This window comes from Solanum stenotomum, chromosome 5, assembly GCF_019186545.1.
Source record: "Solanum stenotomum isolate F172 chromosome 5, ASM1918654v1, whole genome shotgun sequence".
Lineage (NCBI taxonomy): Eukaryota > Viridiplantae > Streptophyta > Magnoliopsida > Solanales > Solanaceae > Solanum > Solanum stenotomum.
Genome location: NC_064286.1, coordinates 18,655,633 through 18,676,145, shown reverse-complemented (window position 1 = coordinate 18,676,145; position 20,513 = coordinate 18,655,633). Strand labels below are relative to the sequence as shown.

At 38.8% G+C, this 20,513-nt stretch overlaps 1 protein-coding gene across 1 annotated transcript; it reads left to right on the top strand.

Annotated features, from left to right (window-relative positions):
• The first annotated feature begins 1,192 nt into the window (after positions 1–1,192).
• Positions 1,193–4,609, top strand: LOC125863737 (uncharacterized). The gene is made up of 4 exons (XM_049543755.1): positions 1,193–1,515; positions 1,783–2,014; positions 2,102–2,335; positions 4,511–4,609. The coding sequence occupies exons 1-4, from the start codon at positions 1,193–1,195 to the stop codon at positions 4,607–4,609; spliced, it is 888 nt and encodes a 295-aa protein (XP_049399712.1).
• Positions 4,610–20,513: the final 15,904 nt, after the last annotated feature.

The following is a 20,513-nucleotide window of genomic DNA, read 5'->3' as shown; positions in this document are numbered from 1 at the left end:
ACTGCTTTTAGAACTTGGTATGGTCATTATGATTTTTTGGTGATGCCATTCGGATTAACAAATGCTCCTGCAATATTCATGGATCTAATGAATAGAGTATCCAAGCCTTATCTTGATCAGTTTGGGGTTGTCTTTATAGATGATATTTTAATATTTTCCAGAAGTACTGAAGACCATGATAAACACCTTCGGATTGTTTTAAAATTTTTGAAGGAGAAAGAACTTTATGCTAAATTTTCCAAGTGTGAATTTTGGCTTGATGAAGTGGCTTTTCTGGGACATGTTGTATCAAAGGCGTAAAGGTGGATCCTAGTAAGATACAAGCAGTTGTTGAATGGAGACCTCCCAAAAGTCCAACTGAGGTAGGAAGTTTCTTGGGCTTAGCAGGATATTATCAAAGATTTGCGAAATGTTTTTCCATTATCGTCTCCCCTTTGACTAAGCTCTTGCAGAAGGAAGTAAAGTTTATTTGGGATGACAAATGCCAAGAGAGCTTTGAAACTCTCAAATCCTTGTTGACTCAAGCACCTATACTTACTCTTCCAATTGAAGGGAAAGAATATGTAGTATACAGTGATGCTTCTCACAATGGTCTAGGATGCGTTTTGATGCAAGAAGGGAAGGTAATTTCTTATGCCTCTTGGAAATTAAAACCACATGAATTGAATTATCCTACTCATGATCTTGAACTTACTGCTATAGTGTTTGCTTTAAAAATATGGCGGCATTATTTGTATGGAGAGAAATGTCATATATTCACTGATCACAAGAGCTTAAAGTACTTGGGTACTCAGAAAACTCATCAAGGATTATGATTGCACGATTGATTATCATCTACGTAAAGCTAATGTGGTTGTAGATGCCTTAAGTCGAAAATCCTTCGCAAGCATTTCTTTGAGTCCTTTGCCCTTGCTCCTTGAGTTAAGAGCCATGAATGCTTGTTTCACACTTGATTCAAATGGTTCAGTTATTGCTAATTTGCAAGTAAAGCCAATATTACTTGAACAGGTGAAAGAAGCACAAAAGTTAGATGAGAAACTTGTAAAACTGACCAGTGAAGTTCAAAATGGGGAAAAGCTTGATTTTACATTAGCGGAGGATGGTGGCTTATTTTATCAAAACAGGTTATGTTTCCCTAATGATGACAAATTGAGGAGAAATATTAAATGAAGCACATAATGCACCATATGCAATGCATCCTGGGGGTACAAAGATGTACCAGACAATCAAAGAACATTATTGGTGGAATGGTATGAAGAGAGGCATTGTGGAGTTCATTTCCAAATGTTTGGTTTGTCAACAAGTAAAGGCAAAGCATCAGGTCCCAGTTGGTTTACTACAACCCTTGTCGATGCTGGAATGGAAATGGGAGAGAATAATTATGGACTTTGTTTGTGGACTTCCTCACACTCAAAGGAATCATGATGCAATATGGGTGATTGTGGACAGGTTAAACAAGAGTGCTCACTTCTTAGCAATTAGGATGGATTACTCACTTGAGCATTTAGCCGAATTGTACATTAATGAAATTGTAAGACTGCATGGGATCCCTGTGTCTATTGTATCTGATTGAGACCCAAGGTTTACATCTAGAGTTTGGGGCAGCTTGCAGGAAGTTTTGGGTACTAAGTTGAAATTTAGCACTTTGTTCCATCCTCAGACACACGGCCAATCAGAAAGAGTGATACAAATTTTGGAGGATATGCTTCGAGCTTGCATTATGGAGTTTGAGGGTAGTTGGGACAAACACTTGGCTTTGATAGAATTTGCTTATAATAATAGCTACCAATCGTCTATTGGAATGCGTCCCTATGAAGCCTTATATGGAAGAAAATGTCGGACCCCTCTTTGTTGGAGTGAAGTTGGTGAAAGAAAGCTTGTTGGTCCTGAAATTGTGCAACAAATAGAGGACAAGGTAAAAATTATCAAGGATCGTCTAAAGATTTCTTCAGATAGACAAAAGTCATACGCTGATCTTAAAAGGCGTTACATTGAATATCAAGTTGGAGATAAAGTATTCTTAAAGGTGTCTCCATGGAAAAAGATTATGAGATTTGGCCAAAAAGGAAAACTTAGTCCCCGATTTATTGGACCTTGTGAGATACTTGAAAGGGTTAGACCAGTTGCATATAAATTAGCTTTGCCACCGGAGTTAGACAAGATCCACAATGTCTTCCATGTCTCTATGCTCAGAAGATATCGTTCTGATCCATCTCATGTTCTTCCAGTTGAATCTATTGAGGTTAATCCTGACTTGACGTATAATGAAGAACCTATCCTAATTCAAGCTCGAGAAGTAAAACAACTTAGGAACAAGAGAATCCCCTTAGTAAAGGTACTCTGGAGGAACCATTCTGGAAAAGAAACTACCTGGGAGAGAGAAGAAGACATGAGGACCCAATATCCGCACTTGTTCCGGGACTAGTTTAAGGTAAATTTTGAGACGAAATTTCTTTTAAGGGGAGAGAGTTATAACACCCCAAAATACTAACCAAGAGTCGCATGCCATTTTGCCGTTGCTTAATTACTACAATATGTTTTATTCTCATTTTGGGACAGTTGTTCATGTGATAAACATCACTCTTGAGACTATATTTTGACACCTCCTATAGTGAAATTCGTTTCCCCGGAAGTCTAAGAACCTTAGAACATTATCTAACCATTTTTTCTTCAAAATCACAAGAGAAAAACTTGGTCCTTTTGGCTGAAATTCGAGACACACCCTTCTCTTTGGTAAGTGATAAAATTTGTTTCTGAGTTGGTTAGTGTTTGGTATTTTATGCATAGCTCGATCTCTAGAACTTCGTTTACAGTGAATAAATATGATTTAGCAAGATAATATGTATGCCTATAACTATTAAGTTTATGTAAAACTCTAATTTAGCTGTTATGGATTCGAAATATGGGACGCAACATATGACAAGTTCTTATCCAGATTTCGGAATTTGAAATACTGTATGAACAACTGTTAGTGTTTAGAATATATCTTTTTGTACATAATATATTTTGAGATAATTCTTGGTTATTTGCAACCTTAAGATATGTACATCTTTCATGAAGTATATAAAGTCCAGTTTTGCATTTTTCCTTTTCAAATCTAGGTTGCGACATGATGTACTAGACTTGTCAGAATCACTGTTTTGGGAGCATAGTCGTATTTGTATAGGCGAAGCTTACTTGTGATGATAATATTGTTTTACATCAACATTATTGAGCTACTAGGAATTAAAGAAGTTGTTTAATTTTATTTTAAGGTTGTATATAATCGTGAACAAGTTGAGGACCTTGATACGTTGGTTGGTCTACGGTTTGAACTCTTGAAGTTGTGTTGGACTGTTTCTAAGCAAAGCACTGAGGTTTGTGTATAAACTTGTACTTGTACTCTTTTTACCTACTGGTATATCTGCAAGTTTATCTTGGTACCTTGGTTACCCCTTGTCACTTTGCATTCTCATGTTGGTATCCTTTAAGACATTAAAGACGCTTGTGTAACTCGCCCACTTGTACGGATTGTTTGATCACTTGGTACTCTTGTTGGGACCTTGTCCTTCTTGTGGCTGTGACTTTGTCACTATTGGCATGCCTCTTGATTCAAATCATTTGCCATCTTGACTCTGGAATTTTAGTTCGTCTTAAGAATGGAAGTTGTCCATTTTAAGTACGAACTAGAAAGCCATTATTAATATGGTTCTTGGTTCTCTTGATTATTGGGCTTTGACCGTTCTTGATACAGGGCGTCGGCCCTTCTTAATACTTGTTTCTGCTTGGTGTGATGACATGGTGTATATATTGGGCGAGCCTTGTTGTTGAATCTCTTGGAAAATGATGATATGAGCGTTCTTGACATTTGAATCTCTAAATATCAAACTTGATACTCTTTATATATTGTTTACTTGATTTATTTGTTATGTTTCAATTGAGCTGCCTATGACTTGAGAAAGGTAGCTTTGTGAATCTGAGGATCAGAACCTATAGTTTTTACACCACTAAGCTATATGCTTAGCGATAGTTGTTTCTATCGTAGGGAATGATCGAGAGGAGGCATGAAGCTGGCCATTGGAGATGGAGATTTTGAGAGCCTTAAGGAAGATCACATTTGCATATAGGCATCTATATTTTGTATAAACCTTGGACTTGTACATGATCTATGTGTTGTACATTTACATGAGATTTGAAGGTTAATTTGATCATGTCACTATGGGTTGTAATATAAGTGTGACTATATGTTTTGTTCTTTTTGGGGGTGTTTAAACCCAAGTCTTGTAATATACTAAATTTACTATTGGTTTGGATGTTTGTGTGAAGCATGAACCGGCTAAATTTGGTACTTAGAAGTTGGTAATATTCTTTTTATATCATTTTAAAGTGTGAGGATAATATATGCATGAAAATCTCGAAAGTTATTTGCTTAGATTATTTCGAAAGGGTCACTACACCCAGTGCAGTGTGTGCCCAAGAAGGATGGTATGACAGTGGGTTCAAATGTGAAGAATGAGTTGATTCTGCACAGAACAGTCACAGGTTGGCGAGTGTGCATGGATTACAGGAAGCTGAACAAGTGGACCTTGTAGGAGCAATTCCCAATGTCATTCATGGATCAGATGCTTGAAAGGTTGGTAATGCTACTTAGATGGATACTCTGGGTATAACCATATATCTATTGCGCTTGAAGTTCAACAAAAAACCACATTTACATGTCCTTACAGTACCTTTGTATTCAAATGCATGCCATTTGGATTGTGTTATGCACCAACAACTTTCTAGAGGTGTATGATGTCCATCTTCTCGGACATGGTAGAGGACGCTTTAGAAGTGTTCATGGATGATATCTCTATGGTAGGTGACACATTTGAATCAGAAGGATATGAGTGTTCTCTATTACCCCAGTAAAGTGAATGTGATGGAAGATTCTCTTAGTCATTTATCTATGGTTAGTGTGGCTCATTTTGAAGAAGATAAGAAGGAGTTGGTTGGAGATTCATAGATTGGCTCAGTTGGGTGTTTAGTTAGAGAACTCTACCAAGGGTGGTGTTACAGTTCAAAATGGTTCAAAATTATCTTTTATGGCGGATGTGAAAGCCAAGCAAGGTCTTGTAGAATTTTTGTTGACCTGAAAGAAGCGGTGCTTAAAAAGTTCGTAGAGGCTTTCTCCCATTAGGGACATGGTTTACTAAGGTATCAATGTTGTTTGTGTGTTCCTAATGTTGATGATTTGAAGGAACAAATCTTGTTTGAAGCCCATAGTTCTCGGTATTACATTTATTCGGGAGCCACCAAGATGTATCGTGATTTACGAGAGATCTATTAGTGGAATGGGATGAAGAAGGATATTGTGGGATTTGTGGCTAAGTATCCTAATTGTCAACAACTGAAGGTTGAGCATCAGAAATTGGGTGGTTTATCCCAAGATATTACCATTCCTACTTGGAAGTGGGAAGATGTAAATATAGACTTCATTGTTGGTTTGCCTCGCCCCAAGCGAGAACGTGACTCGATTTGGGTTGTAGTAGATCGAATGACGAAATCAACTCTTTAATCCCCGTCAAGGTTTCTTATTCGGCGGAAGACTATGCTAAGTTGTATAATAGAGAAATGGTAAAGTTGCATGGAGTGCCTTTGTAACACCCCGTATTAAAATGACAAAAAATAGCAACTTTTAATGACTTCTAGGTGCAATCCATGAGGACCCAACCACGGGTCGTGGGTCGAACCATGAGACGTAGGTGGGTCCATGGAGAGGGCCACCCAAAATCTGTCTAGGCCATGGACCACGGTGGTACCTACGGACTGTAGGTTGGTCCACGCCCTGTGGTCCAAGAACCTTGGGTCCAGGCAAAAGTTTCTGACCATGAACCACGAGCGCGCAGGACGGACCATTGGTCCATCCACGGTTCGTCGGTGGTGGGGCATGGGTCAGAGCTGGCAGTTATTTTTCAAGGGTAGTTGGGTTTTTTCCTAATTAATTAATTCCTATACTATGTCGTTTTGACTATATTTAGAACCCCCTATATAAGCTTTTTCAACTCCTAAATTAACCCATTCACTCCATTCTTCCGAATTCCCAAAAGAAAACCAATCCCTTTCCAAAAATTCTCTCTCTAGAAACTTGAAGAAGAAGAAGAATTATTGATCTACGGTTTCAAGCTATGATTCCAATTCCTCTATTGAAAGCTAGAATTTGTATTCAAGGTATGATATTTTTCATCCATGGATTCCTTCTATCCATGAAGTTCCTAAATCTCTCTATTTCAAATGGTAGAATTCCCCAATTGAGTTAGAATTTTCATCAATTATCATTGTTTCTCTCTATTATTGATTTAAATGATTGAATTATGATCTGTTTTGCATGAATTGATGACACATGATGATTTTATGATATTTTCCCCATGAACCCATGTAATCCCTATGTTATTATGTTATGAATCATATGATGTGGGATTTTTATCTTCAAGGAAACGTTTTATGAAATTGAGCATGTATTGCATGCTTTAAATGTATTTATGATTAAATCCATATCTAACCCATGTTTTCTAAGAGTTTATGATTAAAAGTGGGTTTTGACCTCAAGAGGTAAATTATGGACTTATGCATTGTTTTATGAAATCTATGCAAATATTTTAAGGGTGCTTTGAGAGTAAAGTACCAATTATGATGATGTGTGTTGTAAAAGGATATTCTCACTAAAACACATACTAGCATGATGTGAAATGTTTTCTCACATAGAGAGGGATTCTTAGGTTGAAAGGCTTTCTCACCTAATTGAATCAAAGACTTGGAGCTATCTTAATGAAACTATCTTGGTTTGGTTGTCCAAGGGCACATTTCCATGATTAAAGAAGTCAAGTAAGAAATGACTATTCCGTGGAAATTTGTGCTACCACCGAGTGGATACTGATAGTGAGATGGAAGCTCTCCTGTAGTAGAGGTCGGGTTTCCAAAGTAATCTAATGAGATGGAAGCTCCCCCTATTAGTAGAGGCCGGGTTTCTAGTAGCAATCTTCTTATCCCTTAAGTATGTTCCCCCATAGGTTGATTAGCTAGTGGATCCTCTTAAACTAGAAGTTCAAGGCACTACCTTCGGTAAGTAGGACACCTCTTTTCGGTGTGGGGTAGACACCGGATTCTATGTTATAGCTCACATGGTCTCAATGTCGGTTAAGACTAATTTCCCCACAAGTAATAATGAACTAAGGTTACTTCAAGAAGTATCACATATGAGTTTAATGCTTTTAAAGAAGAAGTTAGCTTACATTGACCATGATTTTATGCATTATGTTTTATAACTCTCTTATATCATGTTTAGCTTGGTCAACTCCATGTCATGCAATAAAATGTACCTTTTTAACATGATTTAAATGTTTTATGCATGGGTATCATACTCTTGCCTACATTTTCCGAAATGTAAGGTCGGATATTCAGGGTGTTGAGTTTCGTGGCTAGTTGATGATTTGATTGATTCCCGAGCTTTGGTGAGTCCTCATACTTCGAGAAAGGACTTTGTTGTTTTAGTTTCTTTCATGTATTTCTCTTTTGAACATGATGTATGGGCTACGCCCAATTTCATTCTATTGTATTAAATGTCTATGATGAGACAAGAGTTTAGACTTCCACTTTTTATTTATAAAATGTTTTGGACTTGGACTATTGTTTTAATCTTATTGTTCTATTTCTTATGTTATGAGAGCTAAGTGGCTTGTGTGGAGTCCTTTGGCGTTCTATATGCCATGTTACATCTAGGGGGTACCCCTAGATCATGTCAAGCTTGGTAATCAGAGCACAAGGTTTGGAATAGTCCTAGGATGTCTCATAAGCCACGTCTAGTAGAATCTTGTTTATGAGTGTGAAGCGTGCCACATTTATGAATGAGAGGCTACAAGATGATTAGGAAACTCCACTTCTTTCATTACTCTTAAGTCGTACGATAAAGTTTAAGTCTATAAGGTCTCTCTCCTAATCCTTATCTTATGTTCTTCAGTATATAGATACCCGAAGAGCTTATGCTCGAAGAAATGCGAGGGAGAATACGGAACAAGAAGCTCCTCCCCAAACTCCTCAAGTTCCAGTCGATCCTTTGGCTGAGCAAGTACCCAATGCGGAGTTTAGGGATGTTTTTCAAGTGTTGGCTCAAGCCATGATGGCCCAAGCCAATAGGGAGGTTGTGGTTCCCGCAAGCTCATATGTGAATTTGGCGGCTTCAAGATTGAGGGACTCACAAGGATGAATCCTTTGGAATTTCATGGTTCCAAAGTTGAGGAAGATCCTCAAGAGTTTATCGATGAGGTCTATAAGGTTTTGATTATCATGGGAGTTACACCGGTGGGAAAGGCGGAGTTAGCTGCTTACCAACTGAAAGGTGTGGCTCAAATATGGTACAACCAATGGAAATTAGGGAAACTAGATGATGCGGGTCCTCTTGTTTGAGAGAAGTTTAAGGCAGCTTTTCTTGATTGGTTCTTTCCCTTTGAGATGAGGAAAGCTAAGGTGCTAGAGTTTATTAACTTTCGATAAGGGAGTACGAGTGTGAGGGAATATGCTCTAAAATTGACTCAATTTTCTAAGTATGCTCCATAAATGGTTGCGGATTCAAGGGCTAAGATGAGTAAGTTTGTATCGGGTGTGTCCAAAATGGTGGTTAAAGAGTGTCGAACCGCAATGCTCATTCATGATATGGACATCTCTCGTCTCATGGTACATGCACATCTCATGGTACATGCACAACAAAATGAGGAGGAGAAACTCAAAGAAAGGTCTAGAGAGGTCAAAATGGCTAAGACCGGTGAGGGTAATTTCTCTAACACAAGGTCCATTCACTCTCTCGAGCTGAATGTGTGGTAAAGGGTCTAAGGTTCACTCTCTCAAGTTGAACCCATGACAACCCAATACCCACAGACCATCAAACAGTAATCTTGGTTTTTAAACCACTCTCGAGAAAGCCAAAAACACGAAGGTAGCACTACAACATTTTATGTCTACAACCACCCTAGAAAAGTGTGGCCTAAACTATGAAAAAGTGTGCCCTTTGATAGAAGGCCACACTTTTTGACTTTATGCCACACTTTTCCAGGGGTGGCCGAAAGAAGCATAACCTTAGAGTTTAGGCAACACTTCAATCAGCTACGCTTTTCTAAAAGGCAAAAAGGCCACGCTTTTCAGTACCTCAAATGGCAACATTTCTATCTCTTACAACTACACTTTCAAGCGTGGCCTTTGCGTCCTCATTACCCATGATTTTAAAGTGTTACCTTTTCTATCTAATGTATGACCACACTTTGAAGTGTAGTCCTTGCCCATGTTCATACCACAATTTACAGTTCTATGGCTACACTTTTAAGTGTGGTTATATTATTTTGGCTATAAAATATATATATGTGACAATTTCTAATTAAAAAACACCAATATTATTTTGCAATAAATAATCTCAAGCATTAAATTCGCTAATAAGTAATTCAAATATATAGATTTGCAATAAACTTCAAAAGATAGTATCATGTCTTGTGTACATACATATACTTATAAAGCAATATTCTAGCAATGAATATATTTCACAAAATCAAACATAATGTATTCAAAGTTTTACAATAGTTCAAAAACTCTTCATCATCCACTACAATGAGATCAAATTGACTTGTGATGACCCTTCAAATTTGATCACCTCCATTTCCCTACACATTTAAATTGTACAACAAATCAGATTGCAGCAATTATAGAAGAGGCAAAAAGTTCCAGATTCCAGATTGCAGTTGTTCCAGATTGCAGACTGCAAATTTTTTGAATTCCAGATTGCATATTACAGTTCCAGATTGTAGATTAATGCAGATTACAGTTCTAGGTTCCAAATTCCAGATTGCAGATTACTGCAGATTACAGTTCCATGTTATAGATTCTAGATTACATGATGTAAAATGGATTACATCAAGCCTATACATTCACAAACTTCAATGCTTTGACGGAGTGAACACAAGGATAGAGGCTGTTTGGCATGTATGGATACCAAGGAGGGAGTTCCATGCCTTGCATGGGAACATATGCACCTTGAAGGAGCTCCCAATTGGGCAACACCATGCTTGGATGATAGCTTGGAGTGTGGGAGGCCAAACGAAGCGAAGAGAAGCAAGTGAAGAACGTGCTCTATTCAGCGAGCTGAAGGACACTTCTGCGACTCGCCAAAGCCCTTTGGCGAGGGTTCCAGATCACCAATTGACCCAATGAGCTGCAAGAGAAGGGTGCCCATTCGGTGCATCACCCATTGACCCCTAGACCGCCGAAAGTTACAGTAGCCATCAAGGGAGAAGCTAAGAGAGCACTGCACATCGCCGACTGATCGGCGACTCGCCAAGAGAATTGGGCGAGCCCGACTTAGCTCACCCATTGACCCATTTCGGGTCACTTTTAGGCCCATCTATGTAATAATGCCTAAAACTATAAATAGGTGTCTTAGAGTTCATCTTAGGAAGACTAATTTGAATATTGTGGTTGTAAACCTAAAACTCCTTGTGTGAGTGTTTGAAAGCTTGGTAAAGCTTTTGTTTATTCTTGTTTAGAAACGGGGATTGCTTGGGATATCGATTCCCTTAAGGTCTTCGTAAGAGTTAGGTGTTTCTTATTGGATTAACGAGGTGAGGTCTTTGGGTTTAACATACCCTTAGGTTGCTCTTTATTTCCTCTTGTTGTGTCTATCTATTTATCCGGATTAGGTGCTTGTTAGGATCTAGATTGGAGGTTATTGGTTTTAATACATCCTTTAGTTGCCAATTGTTTCTTATCTTGTGTCTCTTCTTCTAGCTTTCTTGTTTTTCGTTGATTATTGTGATTCTTCTTGTGAGAATTACATCATTTGGTATCAGAGCTGAGCTTAGTATCGTTCCTACGATTCCAGTCTTGGGTTTGTTGCTAAAAAAAAATTGTTCAAAACGTTTTTGTTCAAATTTCTGAAATGGGTTTGTTGATTTGTGTCTTGTTTGAAGTTTCCAAGGTTGGATTCGTGTTCCCTAACCTTATTTGAGTCTAGGGCTGAGATTTGAAATGGTTTGGTTCACTACTGAAGAATCCACCATTGTTGGTTGAAGAAGCTTTGAAGAAGACAAAGTGGATTTTGAAATTTGGAAGATTTGGCAAGGAATTAAGTGCTAAAAGTATTGGGGTTTGTTCCTTATATCTAAGAGAGCTTGGATCTCGAATTTCGTGAAATTTGAGCTAAAAATCTTTGGGATTTATTTTTGGGTCTTCATAGTTGTTCTTGAAGTTCTTGAAGAACATTCAAATCTTCAAGAAGGGAATATTTGAAAAAGAAAGAGTTTGATCCAAAAAGGAAGAAAGAGAAAGTTCAAAAGAGTTTGTATAAAGGGAATTTACCTAAAAGGGTAAATACTAAAGGACAAAGGAAGTGGGGGACCACCAAGGTTCAATTTTTGGAGTCTTGCAGTTGCAGCTTGAAGAATTTGGGCATATCCCGACTTGGATCGCCCATTCCACTTGGCACTTCTCCCTTTGGGCAGCAAGGTCGCCGAGTTGGACCTCATTTTGGTGAAGGCACTGGAAATTTCGGCGAGCTAAGCCTTGGTCGCCGAATCCATTAGGCGCATCGCCGAACTTCCACTCAGATCGCCGAGTTACCTTGGCAGATTGTCAAGTTTGGTGAGTCAATCTTCAAGTTGGAGAGCTGAACTTCACGTTAGGCAAAGAAAACAGTGAATTTGGCGATCGGAAGCTCATCTTATGACCCTTTCTTCTCAGGTCCTAATCTAGTTTCTTTTTCTTTTGTTTCTAGTTCGTTGTCAAGAATCGTAAATTGATTTTCAACTCGTAACTACTCTATATTTAAACTATTGGTTATTGAATTCACTTCTTTGTTAGTGCCTTTTCTTTGTGTGTTTTTATTCGTTTTATTCATAGTTAACTTCTTGATTCAAGTCTATTTCCTTAAATCGAGTCGTCTGTTCTTCTTGAAATAAAAATCTATTCTGACCGAGAGTAGAAATCGAGACCTTTGATCAACTGAGTATGAGCAATCTTCAACATTAGTCGCGCCAATTTGAGAGGCAGTCAAAGGTGTGTAAACACGAGCGATTGTGAGTTCATTTTACTAACGCTAACGTTGTTTTTGTTTCTGTGAGTTGTCATTTTGTAGGTACAAGGAGTTATAAGGAAGCATGTCCTCAATAGCCTCCGACCGAAGTGACTATGATATGGGAGATTATGCTTGTAATGATGAGGGCTATGGATATGAGGATAATGGTGATTATGGGGGCTATGATGATAGCCATGATCAAGAGCCAAATGAGAATGAGAGCTACTATTCCAGAGGAGAATATGAGAAAAATGTTGAGCACGGCTCTTATGGTGAAGATAGAGAGGAAGAAGGCTCTTGTGGTAGTTCCTATGATGATGACATGTGAGAGATCTTATTCTCACTCAGAGATTGAAGGTAGTTCCTATGATGATGTCGGAACATGTTACACTTCCCACTTCCAGGATGAAGGTAAGGTGAAGTACAATACTCTATTATATAAGAAGTATGAGGAGCATGCCCGTAAGGCTTGTGAAGATTCGTATTCTTACGCTTGTGCTAATTTTTACCCTAGTCGAAGTAGTGTGTACGGCTACACTAGCTCAAGTCAAAGTCATCCGAAGGGAAGAAGAGAGTGTACCACTCTAAAGTCTAAGGATACTATATCCTATACTTCTCAAGGCAATCCACACTTATCGGGATATGGGAACCAAGGCAAGTATGAGGGATGTGTCAAGGGTCTCGATACCAAAAAGATTGATTTTCCTATCTTTAAGGGATGGCGTGATCCCGAGGCATATCTTGATTGGGAGTGGCAGTGTGAGCAGATTTTCCAATGCCATGATTTGAGAGGTCCAAAGCGACCCTTGTATGCCCTTGGTCATTTGAAAGGTCTTGCATTGGGTTGGTGGACTCAAGAGGAAAGGCTCTGAACACTCCAAGGAAATACCCACCCATTGACATGGGAAGGATTGAAAGGGCTAATGAGGTTCAAGTATGTGCCAAAAGGGTACACAAAGCTTTTCAATGTCAATCCGAGAAGACCAGTTCTTAGGACAAAGGTTGGCATTTGTGGGGCTTTGGGATTTGACCTTGTCATCGATGATGGGTACAATCTAAACTACATCACTCCAGAGGTGGTAGCCTACTTGGGACTACCTCGACTACAAAGGATTTATCCATACACCATGGAGGGATGTAAGGTTATCGAAGGGGTAAGAGTCTCTTTCACACGCGGCAAATACTATGAGGAGGTTTGGTGTGATATAATCCCCAAGGCTTCTTGTCACTTAAGTTTAAGGGCCAATTGGTTTATTGAACATAGGGTACCAAACGAGCAGAATAGATACAAGTGTGTTGTGTATCATTGGGGAACACCTCCATTTCCTCTTCCTAAGGTGAAAAATGAGATACAAAAGATTGAGATGAGTAAGGGAAAGCAAGGTAGCAACCTCAGAGTGGAAAAAGGAGAGGTTGAAAGGAGTGAAGTGAGAGGGTTGCCACAATCTCAATCTAACATTTATGTTCATCCTTCACTTGGTAAGGATTCTTATGTAGGTACAAGCGTAATGAATGGAGGAACACAAGTTCCAGCCAAAGAGCCTACAGTCGAAGGTGTGATGGATGCACTAATGGGATGTTCCAACATCCAAGGTAAAGAAGATCTTTATGTAACGACCCGAGAGCACCCCCTAGCCGTTACATACGTATTCGACCTCTCGGAGGTCTTATACAAGTCTTAGCATTCATCAATGCATAGATCATAAAAATCACTAAGAATTTAAAACTTTTATTCAATAAAACCATAAGACTTCAAGAGTCATCAACATTTGAAACATCAATACGCAAGCGAAACTACTAAGTCTCTTTAGCCAATCTTAGACAAGAACTTAAAGCGTACTAAGGGACACGACCCTTTACAAATGAAATGAAACTTAAGTGTCTATTACAATGACTAAGAAACTTCTAAACATAGCCCTTGAATCTTGAGGACATACCAAAGATTTGGAAGAGTGAAGCAATCCAAGCAACTCCAAAGCACAATCCCCTCCTACTTACCACAACCTACACTTGTAGTAAAATGGAAGAAAGGGGTTAGTACAACACGTACCAAGTATGAGGATATGCAAGACATGCTAAAAAGGACATTTGTTTGAAAGCTATGCTTTCATGTCATTTTGATAAAATCTCATGACCATCAACATAATAGGCACCTTACAAGTCACAACCAACAATACAAAGTCATATGCTTCACAATACCTCATAAACATACATAACCCATTTACCTTTAGCTTCTTGCCTTGGACCTCGACCTTAGTAACCCTTAAGCAATACCTTTGTGCAATGTATGGGCAACGTCCATACCATCACCCACACTAAGGCACCACCTTAAGGTCACACAAAGTGCACTTACCATGCATACCTCAATCTTCACCAATTAATCACATAAGACATATAAGCACATAAGTGCACTTACTATGCATACCTCAATCTTCACCAATTAATCACATAAGACATATAAGCACATAAGCCAACAAGTCACTTCATAAAGCTAGAACACTCATCAAATGTCATCCCAAGACTCACCTAAGTAAGACATGGTGAGGAAGCCCATACTACCTCTCCATACCACACCCAAGTGAACCTTAAGGCTACACAAGACAAGCTTCATTCACATCTCAACATAAATCGTTGATTCAACTTAATGCATTTAGACAACTTTATTCACTAATGACATAAGATCATCACATACATTCAATTCAACATAAGCACTTACATTTAATTCATTATGACTCACTTTCACATTAGCATGCTCAAAGACCAACACTTTCATTAATTAGCCCAAAGAGACTCATTCATTCATTATCATTACTAAGACACACCAAGATCTCCCTTAAATGTCTACTTGTGCAATGTCTAGATGATGTCCCGTTCCACTACCTATCATAAGTAGTACACCCTTAAGAGACCCTAGTCCATTCATTCATTAATGTGGGGGAAGAGCTTTAACCGATAGACCATGGAGCTTGACATGGAATCCCGGTAGTAACCCTTACCGGATGAGGGATCCCCACTTGCCTAAGGTAGGGTCATTATTTTAGCCTTTACGTGGTAGAGACCACTAGCTAGTCCTATGTGGGCACATAATTAAGGGATAGAAGGATTGCTTCTAAGTGCCCATATCTCAACTAACGAAGGGGAACCCATCTTAAGGGTTGCTACTAAATACTCACATCTCAACTAACGAAGGAGTATCCACCCATCTTCATATCTTCTCGGTGCTAGACATTACTCCCCCATGGAGTTGGACATTCATTTCATTCATTCATTTAGGGATAAGGATTGCTACTAAGTACTCTCATCTCAACTCACGAAGGAGTACCCATCCTAGCCCAACATTCATTCATTTTAGGGATAAGGATTGCTACTAAGTACTCTCATCTCAACTCACGAAGGAGTACCCATCCTAGCCCAACATTCATTCATTTAGAGATAAGGATTGCTACTAAGTACTCTCATCTCAACTCACGAAGGAGTACTCATCCTAACCCACACTCATTCATTAAAGGAGCTCTTGGATTCAAAGATGAGAAAACCTTTCATCTAGGAACCCCATTCATTCAAAGGAGTACTTTATGAGACTATCCTTACAATAGACCCAACTTTCATTCATTAGCATTAACTCCCATTCTTTTCATTCATTCTCACATTCCTCCATTCTTTTCATTCATTCTCACATTCTTCCATTCTTTTCATTCATTCTCACATTACCTTCACATAATCAACATTACTAAAAACAATAATCATCCAACTTTGCCTACAGGTCATGATCACAACATGCTTATAAAGTAAACACCTCCCCACTTTCAAAGGGATCAAACCTCACAATTCTAACAACTACAACATATATATATATATATATATAAAATACTAGAATCAATAATCTATTCATAACTTCATCATCATCATAAACTTTAGGTCACAATTGTCCATTCAAGGCCAACATCCAATATAACACAATGGACCATCAATTCCTCATAATTCAATATAGAACAATAGATAAATCAATAGTCCATAACAATCTACACATTAATATCACATTATTAGCTCATAATCAATAGACCCACTTCAGACCCAAAAATTAGGATTTCAAGATATGCAAGGGTTCATGGAGTTTTTTTTATCTTAAAACCATCAATATTAACATAAATCATCATTTGAAATACTTTCATGCAAGAACCCAAGCTTAGAATTGAAATTGGGGTTTTTAGTGTTTTGAAAGAAACATTGAAATCACTTTGACAAAGCTTTTGATTGAAAGGAGAATCAAAGATAAAATCCCCATACCTTTGTGATTAATTTCCGTAGGAATTTGAAGGAGAAATAAGTAAGAATACATCCCCTAGCTTGAGGCTTCATCAATGTCTTCCATGGAGTTCTAGAGAGAATTTATTTGAGAAGGAAGGTTCAATTTGGATAATGAGGTCTAATTCTAGGTTTTGGGGTTTTAACCAACTTAAAATACCCTAAAATAGGTGGAATAACCGTTTATAATAATTCCCCAAAGTACCCAAACTACCCCTCACTTAGTTGGACCTTTTAAAACAAGTCAAACTTGAGTTTTATTTTCACATGTTTCGTCGGGAAACAAGTCCGCGACGTGGGGGTGTTCCCACAAGTTTCTGGAAATTAAATTTCGAGTCAGAGAGTCTGCGGTGTCTCCGCGACGCGAAGCCACTTTTTGGCCATTGGTGGAGCAGGTCCGCGACGCGGAGCCACTCCTTCCATGAACAACTTCAAGCTGCCTTGGCAGCTTGTTTGGCCAAGGGTGGGGATCCTTCTCGGGGACCCTTAGGGTGGTCCCGAGGAGTCGTACCCGAACGTTTTGACCCTAAAAACATTTATTAAGACACTAAGGTCACCTCCACTGCTTTTAGACTCCAAACAACACATAAAAACATGAACAACATACTAGAACACACCAACACGTAAAAGACTAGTTTTCAAATGTCTTGAACGCTCTTTGACGTTTGACTTCAAACTCAACTAAGCTGACCTATAAACCCATTTTCAAACATTTATACAAGTTTATCAACTACTAACACGCATGTGAAGCTCTAATTATCCTATTTCATTTTGAGGGGTGTTACACCTTCTTATGGGCGTCAAGGTACAATAGCTAATCTTAACACTTTTACCATTGCAAATGAACAAAGTGTGAATGTTAGCTTGTCTTTATGTGAGCCTATTGATTCTTTACCAAGTGTTGATAATGTGTTTGTTGAGAATGTGGATGCACTAGTTGATCCTATTGATGACCAAATTGATTCTTCTAGTAAGATTAATTTGTGTCCACCTAGTGTTGACACCTATGCTTTGAATGCTAGCTCATTATTTTGTAATGATTGTGTTGATCAACCTATTTGTAAGTGTAGTTCACTGGTTGAGGGTCCTTGTAATGTGATTAAGGAACCTCAAGTTGGTGGTACTAAAGATAACGTTGATCGATTGATTAGGAGTGACTCTTTGAGCATATCTATTGTGGGGGATCTGATTGCTTACTTTGCTCATAGAGATTATGTGCTTGAACATACTTCGAAAATTGATGTGTCTTTTTGAGGGTGAACTTGAATGTTTTAATTCTTTCCTAGTGGTTGATCATTCCCTCTTTAAGTACAATATCTTATTTGAAGATGATGAAATAACTCCTAGTGATGTACCTAGTGGTGTGAGTCATGAGAGTAGTATAGTTCTTCATAACTATACTTGCTATAATAACTCACTATGGTGTGAAGCTTTTCCTCCCAAAGATGGAAATCTCTTCTTAGAAGATGAGAGTACTCTTGTAGGGAAGGAATGTGATAAGGAGGAAGGTGGTGTTTGTTTTCCCATTCCCTTTTCTTCTTGGCGTGTCCCAATTGTCGATTGTATGACCCATGATTTTGAATCTATTAGTAGTCATACCCATGAAAACACCTTGGAGGAAGTTGAATTGCGGGACACCTTTCTCTATTACTTGTTTACATATGATGATGCTCATGATGTTGAGTGAAGTATGTTGTTGGGAGGAACAAGTGGCCACCTGATAAATGGAGGCGCACTTGATCCAAGTTCTTGGAAGACCTTTCCATTTGACTCCGGTAGTGAGCTGAGTTGTGGAATTCATGTGGGAATGTTTGGTTAAAATGAAAGGCATAAGGTGGGCGACATTATTGATTCCTTTCCCTATACAGGAAAGCTCTTCTTGAGGTTTTACCATCCACTTGAAAGGCCTACATTGTGTGTGGGGAAGGATAGCTTCCTAGACCCCTTTTCTATTTCTTACCCTGAGCATGATCTTGTTGACTGCATCTTATGGGGGTATGAGATATTTGCCAAGAGAAGATGAAGTTTGTACCTTCCTTTACTATCTCTTTGCATATGATGAAATCCCTAGTTGGATTAAATGTGCATTTCATGTGGATCAGTGTATCATTGAGGTCTACACTTGTTGGTATGACCCTGTTTTGTGGACCCTTCATCCTTTTTATCCAGGTGAATGCTTGAAGGTATTTGAACTGGTGGAAGTATCATCTTTAGGGTGGTATTCCCATGACGTTGAGAAGAATAACCATTGTCCTTATTCTCCATCTGTGGGCTTAATAGCCATGACAATACAGGATGTTTGGTTGTTCCTTGAGTTTCAGTCTCCTCGGTTAATTATTTTAAGCGTTAACCTTTGTACTACCCATCATGCTAAGAGGATAAGCTTCTTTCTTGTGATCTATATGATTTTACAAGGTTTGGATTCGAGGACTCAATTTTATGTACATGACATAAGGGAGGCCTTGTGCTTGTTTGAATGTGGAACCAATGAGGGCTTACATATGAGGTTGTTTAAGTGTATTGGTTCCTACGCTCTACCCCTTTGTCAATGTTTCTTACTTAGACAAGTATATATTGCTTTGACGGGTTACAAACCCTTGGTTGATATTTGTGATGCTTGGTTTTATGTTAAGTCTGTGCATCCTTGGCATGGTGATGAAATTGGTATTGCTAACGCTAACCCTCATACCATGAGGATCTTGTTCTTGTTTGCTCCCCCTAGGGTTTTCAAGGTATGGATTTGAGGACGAATCCTTTCAAGAAGGGGAGAATGATGTAAAATGGATTACACCAAGCATATTCATTCACGAACTTAAATGCTTTAATGGAGTGTTCACAAGGATGGAGGTTGTTTGGCATGTATGGATGCTAAGGAGGAAGTTCCATGCCTTCCGTGGGAACATATGCACCTTGAAGGAACTCCCAGTTTGGCAACACCATGCTTGGATGATAGCTTGGAGCGTGGGAGGCCTAACGAAGCTAGGAGGAGAAAGTGAAGAATGTGCTCCATACGGCGAGTTGAAGGACACTTCGGCAACTCACCAAAGCCCTTTGGCGAGGGTTCCAAATTGCCAACTGACCCAATGAGCTGCAAGAGAAAGTTGCCCATTCGGCGAGCATGGAGGACATTCGGCACATCGCTCATTGACCCCCAGACCGTCGAAGGTTATAGTAGCCATCAAGGGAGAAGCCAGGGGAGTAGTGCACATCACCGACTGATAGGAGACTCTCCAAGAGGATTGGGCGAGCCCGACTTAGCTTGCCCATTTCGGGTCACGTTTGGGTCCATCTATGTAATAATGCTTAATACTATAAATAGGTGTCTTAGGGTTCATTTTAGGGAAGACTGATTTGAATATTATGGTTGTAAACCTAAAACTCCTTGTGTGAGTTTGGAAAGCTTGGTAAAGCTTTTGTTGATTCTTATTTTGAAACGGGAGTTGCTTGGGATATCGATTCCCTTGATGTCTTCGTAAGAGTTAGGTGCTTCTTGTTGGATTAACGAGGTGAGGTCTTTGGGTTTAACATACCCTTAGTTTGCCCTTTGTTTCCTCTTGTTGTGTCTATCTATTTATCCGAATTGGGCGCTTGTTGGGATCTAGATTGAAGGTTATTGGATTTAATACATCCTTTAGTTGCCAATTGTTTCTTATCTTGTGTCTCTTCTTCTATCTTTCTTGTTTTTCGTTGATTATTGTGATTCTTCTTGTGAGAATTATATCATTGCAGATTGCATATTGCATATTACAGTTCCAGATTGCAGGTTTCAAATTACAGTTTACAAATCAAAATTTAACGGCCAAAAAACTTTCAGAATTTCGTAGTCCACTTCAAGCCAAAGAACAGGGGCAGCAAGAGAAAAATCCCAAGACACTCTAATGCAAACATGTAAATCAGGATAGCAGTCGCACAAAACAAAGCATGGAAAAAGAGGAAACTCAACACCAAACAACAACAAAGTGTATGCTTTTTTTATCAATGGAACCTGGGATGATATCAAAAAGATCATTAAAACTGCACCTTCGGATCTTGTCGCAACCATTCTTGCGACTCAAATTCACTACCAGCCCATGGTTTCTGATCAACAAATTTGAAATCCCAATGCAAATGGAGAATTCACTTTCTCATCTTCTTGGGATTA